General features: G+C 44.6%; 1 protein-coding gene across 1 annotated transcript; it reads right to left on the reverse strand.

The window, feature by feature from the left end:
- Nucleotides 1-850: 850 nt before the first annotated feature.
- On the reverse strand, nt 851-6,131 carry PLA2G2A (phospholipase A2 group IIA). The gene is made up of 4 exons (XM_007935859.1): nt 6,092-6,131; nt 5,741-5,885; nt 5,419-5,525; nt 851-1,023 (listed from the first exon to the last, which is right to left on the reverse strand). Exons 1-4 carry the CDS (start codon nt 6,129-6,131, stop codon nt 851-853), a joined length of 465 nt encoding a protein of 154 aa, XP_007934050.1.
- Between the last annotated feature and the right edge of the window lie 1,361 nt (nt 6,132-7,492).

Raw genomic sequence — 7,492 nt, forward strand, 5'->3', positions numbered from 1 at the left:
CCAGCCAATCTGACTTCAAAGCCTCTATTTTTAACCCTTACACTATATGGCATAAGATGAAATGTTTGGCTGCTAACTGAAAGGTTGGCAGTTCTAACCCACGCAGTGGCTCTGTGGGAGAAAGACCTGGCAATCTGCTTCCCTAAAGATTACAGCAAAAAAAAAAACCTCTATAGGGAAGTTCTACTCTGTCATGTGGGATTGCTATGAGTCGGAATCATTTGATAATACACAATTGCATCAGCAACACACTATATCAGGAGTCCCTGGGTTATGCAAATGGTTAAGTGCCCAACTACTGGCTGGAAGGATAGTGGTTTGAACCCACTCAGAGGCACCTCAGAAGATAAGCCTGACAATCTGCTTCTGAAAGGTCACACAGGTTTGAAAAGCCTAAGAGACAGTTCTACTCTGTACACTAACAACAATGACAACAACACTATATCAGCTTGCATGGTTTGTTGTCATACTAGAAGTGCATGGGGATGCCCACCCCACAGTACCCTCATTTGTCTTGCATGGTGTTGTGAGCACTTACGCATGTACACACAAATGTGTACATTCATGGTTCGCCAATTAACTGCTTTATTCAGAAGAGAACCCCAGGATTGTAGCTGCTACTGCTAAGCAGGAAGTTGGAGAACAGAGGAGCTCTCAGCAGAGAAATCTGCCGGCCTAGGAAGGAGGAAGGGACCAGGCATAAATGACCCAGGTCTTGGCTTCTCATTCTGGCCAGGGGTTGAAGGGCATCTCTAGGCTTCTTTCTAGCATGGAAAGGGTTGTTTTCTTGGCTAGGGCAGGCAGTGACAGTGTTAGAGAAGGAAATTCAGCATTGGGTGGTGAGACTTCATTAGACGTCATGGAGAAGAGGCCGCTGCCTCTCGCAGCTGGGTTTGTTCCCACTGCACCACCAATTGGGGTAAAACCGGAACTTTTCTTTATAGGTATTCAGGTTTCTTGCCAAACAGTAGGCAGCAGTTTTGTCACACTGACACAGCAGCCTCTCACAAAGGTTCTGGCCCCCTGAAAACACAAGAAAATGAACATGGGATAGGGAGTTTGTTAATATTCTATGGTTTCTCCTGGGAACCCTGAAGAAGACACAGTCCCTGTCCTCCAGAAGTTCCTAGTCTGAGACAGGCACCTATGTCCTGACATTTCTGACTAATGGAGACAGAATTCCTGCCCTCAGGAAACTAGTTCCCAGTCAGGGTGACACACAGCAGCCAAGTGCTGGAAAACTCTGTTAAATACCTTCCCAACTGCCACTGTCTCCACCTTGCTAACAGATTTGTCCAGGTGGTCAAGTGTCCAGACCCTGGGAATGGCTCCTGATTGAGGTTAGCCAGCCAAAGTAATCCCCTTTTTCTTTTGTGGTGATTGGTCTCTGGCTAACATGTGACCCCTTTCTGACCAATGAGACACAAAGGGAAGTTGCTGAGGGCTTCTGAGAAGGATTAATTTCCTCCCTCATGAAAGAGATGGATGATGGGAAAGCCCCTTTTGGAGTGTGAGGCCAGGTTGCTTGGAGCTACAGCTTGTGTCTTGACACGATGAGTTAGATACTGACAACATGGCAGAGCAGGAGGTTGGGAAAGGCTGGGTCCTTAACAATATGCTTGAGAAGCTGCACCAGCCTGGCATTGCCTTCTTCTAGACTGCTTGTTATGCAAGAGTCATAATTCCCATTGTCTAAGCCACTTTTAATTAAGCTTCTTGTTGCTTGCAACCCAAGACCTTCTAAAGATACATGACCCTATGGAGAGGTCAAAATGAGAGATCTGCAACTTCTGATCCTAAAGAACTCTTAAGGTTGTTTCATGAGAGTCCATGACCTCTCAAAATCCCACTCATGATCTGCTGTTGGGACACTGAACTTTCCTGCCAGCCACCACTCCATTTCTCTCTTCCCATTTAGAGCCAAATTTTCTCCAAAAACTTGTCTGTACTTACTGTCTCTACTTCTTCATTTCCATTTGTTCCTCAACCCTTCCAATCTGGCTTTACCCTCACCATGTCATGAGAACAACTCCCATTGAGCTCCCCATGCCTTCCTGCCTCTAAATCCAAAGGATTTTTGACAGTCGTTATCATGACAGATTCCTCTATTAAACTGACTCTTGTTAATCATCGTTTCCTTCTTGCAGCCATCTTCTTACCAACTTCTTTGACCCTTCTCTGTCAGTTTTCCTCTTTCCTTTTTGACTGTTCCTACTTTGTCTCCTTTCTGGGCCTTTCAACATTAAATGGGTGATCTTGTCCAAGTCTGCTGCCAAGTGACGGTGCAGCCTTCTGCCCTGAGCTGCAAGTTCATACATCCAACTGCCTACTGAACATCTCTTGGGTATCCCAAAGGCCTCTTCAACTCAATAGGCCCCAAACAGAACTCCTCTTCCTTCTCTCCACATCCTGGCCCAAACTCTCCTCCTGTGGTCATTATTTCAGCTGTGATACTACCATCCACACATTTACATATCCAATAGCTCCCTGTCCTCACCCCTTACCCAGTCAACCACCAAACTCAGATAATTCTACCTCTTAAGTGCATCTTCATTTCATTCTCCAACCCCTCCCTTCTTGACCACCACTGTTTTATGTCAAGCTCTTACTATCTCTTGTCTGGATTACAGCAATAACCTTCTTATGGGTCCCACTTCCATCCTGTCTCCATCCACCCTGCAGTCTGAGTGAATACTCAGAAATGCAAATCTCATCACGTCATTCTTTTGCTTAATACCTCCCTATTGCTTTAAGAAGGAGCCCAAGTGGCATAACTATTAAGGGCTTGGCTGCTAACTGAAAGGTTGTTAATTTGAACCCACCCAGTGACTCAGTGAGAGATAAGACCTGGTGATCTGCTCTGGTAAAGATTACAGCCTAGAAAATCCTATGGGACAGTTTTACTCAGTCACATCAAGTTGCTATGAGTAAAAAATCAACCCAGTGCCACTAAACAACAACAATTGCTTTAGGATAATCTAAATGTGACATGGCCTTGAAGACCTGACTTGATTTGATATTGCTGTTGTTGTGAGCTTCTGTGAGTTGGCCCCTAACTCATGGAAACCCTATGCATTGCTCAGGCTTGTGCCATCCCCATGTTCAGTTGTGGATAGGACTGTTGTAGATCCATAGTGTTTTCAATGCCTGATTTTTAGAAGTACATCATTGGGCCTTTCTTCCTAGTCCATCTTAGTCTAGAAAATCTCCTGAAAACTGTCCAGCATCATAGCAACATGCAAGGCTCCATGGACAGATGGTTGGTGGCTGTGCACGAGGTGCATTGGTCATGAATTGAGCCAGGTCTTCCCCGTGGAAGCCTACCACAAAAGTTGCCTCCAATTGGCTTAATCTAGCCCCTTCTTATTTCTCCAGCATGGCCTCTCACTATGCCTTCTCTTCTCCACAGGGTTCCATTCAGCAACACAGAATTGCTTGCAGTTCCTCTGAGCACATTCCAAGCCTTTGATCATACTCTTCCCTCTTCTTGGACTGCCATCCCTGTCCCTTTCTTTTGGCTGTCCCTGCACTTCCATGGTGATTGGAATGTAAAAGTTGGAAACAAAGAAGAATCACTGGTAGTTGGAAAATATGGCCTTAGTGATAGAAATAATGCTGGAGATCGTATGATAGAATTTTGCAAGACAAATGACTCATCCATTGCAACTAACTTTTTTTCAACAATATAAATGGCAGATATACATGTGGATTTTACCAGATGGAGTACACAGTAATCAGACTGACTACATCTTTGTCAGGAGATGATAGAAAAGCTCAATATCTTCAGCCAAAACAAAGCCAGGAGCTGATTATGGAACAGGCCATCAACTGCTCATATGCAAGCTCAAGTTGAAGCTGAAGGCAATTAAAAAAAAGTCCATGAGAGCCAAAATATGACCTTCAATATAACTCTCCTGAATTTAGAGACCATATAATAAGTAAATTTGATGCATTTAACACCTATGACTGAAAACCAGAGGAATTGTGGGATGATATCAAGAACATCATCCATGAAGAAAGCAAAAGGTCATTAAAAAGACAGGAAAGGAAGAAAAGACCAAAATGGCTGTCAGAAGAGACTCTGAAACTTGGCCTTGAATGGAGGGTAGCTAAAGCAAATAGAAGAAATGACAAGATAAAAGAGCTGAACAGAAGATTTCAAAGAACAGCTCAAAAAGACAAAGTCAGTTATTACAATGAAATGTGCAAAGACCTGGTGTTAGAAAACCAAAAGGGAAGAACATGCTTGGCATTTCTCAAGCTGAAAGGATACTGAAAGTACCATGGACTGCTAAAAGAACTAACAAATCTGCCTGGAAGAAATGCAGCCAGAATGTTCCTTGGAGGCAAGAATGACCAGATTTTGTCTCACCTACTTTGGTCATGTTGTAAGAAGGGACCATTTCCTGGAGAAAGATATCATGCTTGGTAAAGTTGAGGGTCAACAAAAGCGGGGAAGGCCCTCAACAAGATGGATTGACACAGTAGCTACAATGATGGGCTCAGGCATAGCAAGGATTGTGGAGCTGGCGCAGGACCAGGCAGTGTTTTGTTCTGCTGTCCACAGGGTCACTATGAGTTGGAGACGACTCAATGGCACCTAACAACAACAACAGCACAGCCTTTAAGACTCAGCCTACACAATTCCTTAAAAAGTTGGAATTAGAAATACCATTTGACCCAGCAATCCTATTACTAGATATATATTCTAAAGAAGTGAGAGCCAGGACAGGAACAGATATATGCACACCCACATTCATCACAGCACTGTTCACAATAGCAAAAAGATGGAAACAACCTACATGCCCATCAACAGAAGAATGGATAACCAAACTGTGGTACATACACACAATGGAATACTATGCAACACTAAAGAATAATGTAGAATCTGCAAAACACCACATAACATGGATGAACTTGGAGGACATTATGCTGCGTGAAATAAGTCAATCACAGAAGGACAAATATAGTTCATTATTGTAAAAAGTCAAGGAAAGGTTTATGTATGGAAGGAAACGTTCCTTGTTGGTTAGCAGGGGTGGGAGGGGAGGGGAGGAAACACTGCAAAAAAAAATGCATTGACCCACGTCACTTTAGTTTTGTGTATTTCACTTACATAAATTATATTTCAATAACATGTACTTAGGAAAAAAAAAAACAAAACAAGACTTAGCCTAGAGATCACCACTTTCAGAAACCTTCCCTGAACTTCAAGCTGTGTTAAGGGCATCTTCTTTTTGCTTATTTCCTATTGGATTATTTACCAAAGTGTGTTTTTTCATTTTCTTTGGTTCTCACTTAATATGAACTTGAGGCAGAGTCAATGTCCCTTTGTATTTATCTCTGACACCCAACCCCATACTCAGCATAGTGGACACTCAGTAAGGAAACTTTCTGGGGTTTAGGACTCTTTCTTACCACAGACGATTCTGCTCCCTTGTATATCAAAGTTGTAGGTCTGAAGTTTGGTGCTGCACCCATGAAACTCCAGACGGTCATAGCAGCAGTCATGTTCACGGCAGCACCTGTGATGAGGACATCCCATTGAGGCTGCTTTCCCATAGCTCAAGGGAGCCAGCTGTCCCGTGGATCTTACCTCCCTGACCCTGGGCAGAGATCTGGGGACCCTGGAGTTGTCTAGGGCAGAGTTTCCACTCTGCTGGCTGTTCTTCCAGCCTAGACTTCTGGGGGTTGTGAGCTGGAAGTGAGTAGAAGGAAGGGAGGTGAAGAGTGGCCTCACCAATCGGTATTATCCTTGGGGGTTCCTCTGCCGCCATAGCCACAGTAGCAACCATAGAAGCCATAGTCATATGCAGGGTGCTTTCCTGTCGTGAACCGGATCATTCTCCCAAAATCCAACAAGTTTCCTTGGACCTGCAGCAAGCCTGGAAGGAAATTGACTGCTCATGGGGACAGAGCCCTGTGTCCTCCCTCCCTGCCCCTCTCTGCCACTTCCCTCCCCTATCCCACTGGACTCTATCTGTCTCCCACCATGAGAGGCCCTACCACAATGGAAAGAAAAGCTAGGAGATGGGGGTGGTTCCCACCCTGGGCTACCCCCTTAGGGTCAGAAATCAGGGTCAGCTCTTACTCAAGGCCATGATTGCTGCCAACAGCAGAAGGTTCTTCATATTGAGAGTTCTGTGAAGGAGAAATGCAGGTGGATTGGCCTCGTTTTCTCTCCCAGGTGGTCCCAGCTTCTTCCCTTGAAACTCTGCTGTCCTGCTCCCTCTGCAACAACCCTGGAGAATGAAGTTTGCAGAGGAGTTCCCAAATGTTCTCCAATCCCAGGCTAAAGTCCAGGGTGACTCCCTTTGTCACACAGTACATAGGAGTGACCTCTAGCGATGCACAGACACGCATACACCCTTCGGACTCTTCCCAGGTTTGTTGAACAATTTCACACACATACACATACAGACACACACACACGACTTCAGAGCCAGCAAGACCCCCAAAGAATACACTAAGAAGATACCCATGATCCGCTTCGGGTGGAGTTGGACTGGGCTCTTCTTGACAGATGGGGAGATTCCCAAGATCAAAGTTGTGTCTCATCCATTAGATATATCATGCATGTTCCCACACTGAATTCAAGGCTTGGGAGTTCCATCCATGGAGTCTGATTCCAATATTTTTCTCCAGCATCCTCTCTTTGCAAGACTTTCCAACCCCTTACACATATACACATACACAAACAATGTTCTCTCTCACACACACACACATACACCTTTGCACTCATTTACTAGTGCAAGCATCCTTTCATAGAACACATTCACATACCCACACAACAGCTTTGTGTAATATACCCTCCTGTACACAACAAAACATGCACATGCATGCATCTGCACTTTCATACCTATCTATGCATGCATACACACATATACAGCACAGCTACTCTCCAAGGCAGTGAGTGGACAGAAATCCCTGTACTCATGACAGGGCATTAATTTCTGGGTACTTACCAGAATGTCAGAGTTGATATCTCCAACTGACTGTCACATCTATTCTGAACTCTAGTCCCTCTTAAATAGCTACTTTCTCTGGGAGGCTGGGAGTAGCAAGGGGTGGGATGAGTGTGCAGCCTGTTGGTGGACTTACAGTTTAGCATGTCCATGCTCCTGGTAAATCCCCTTTTCTTTCCCTCATCATCTGGCAGGAAAGAGCTGAGGATGGAAAAAATTTTTGTGCCATGAGACAGATGCCAGAATAAATTTTAAGCAGTTTTGAAGTTTTTTCTGTGGGCTTAACTCCTGATCGAGTAAATTCTCCAAACTGTCTCTGGGTGTGACCACCAATCAGCTCCCTGCACCCACCTTCAAGAGTGAACAGAGACCATCAACTGCTATGGGCTGGGAACTCATTTGCACAGCTAATGGGACCATTTGTGGCATCTGGGACTAAGAAACAGGGCATTTAGTGTTTCTTCATCACAGGCACTACACTCTATGTCTCTACAAAGTTTGAGGACCTGTGCAAGTCCTTTGGGAGG

This window comes from Orycteropus afer, unplaced genomic scaffold, assembly GCF_000298275.1.
Source record: "Orycteropus afer afer isolate SDZICR_OR568_19922 unplaced genomic scaffold, OryAfe1.0 scaffold00031, whole genome shotgun sequence".
NCBI lineage: Eukaryota > Metazoa > Chordata > Mammalia > Tubulidentata > Orycteropodidae > Orycteropus > Orycteropus afer.

Excerpts from the sequence above, each read along its gene's own strand:
- PLA2G2A (XM_007935859.1), bottom strand. The coding sequence starts at position 6,131 with ATGAAGAACCTTCTGCTGTTGGCAGCAATCATGGCCTTGA. Across the intron at positions 5,886-6,091 it reads GGCAGCAATCATGGCCTTGA|GCTTGCTGCAGGTCCAAGGA; the intron begins GTAAGAGCTGAC and ends ATTTCCTTCCAG. Across the intron at positions 1,024-5,418 it reads AGGGAGCAGAATCGTCTGTG|GGGGCCAGAACCTTTGTGAG; the intron begins GTAAGAAAGAGT and ends TTGTGTTTTCAG.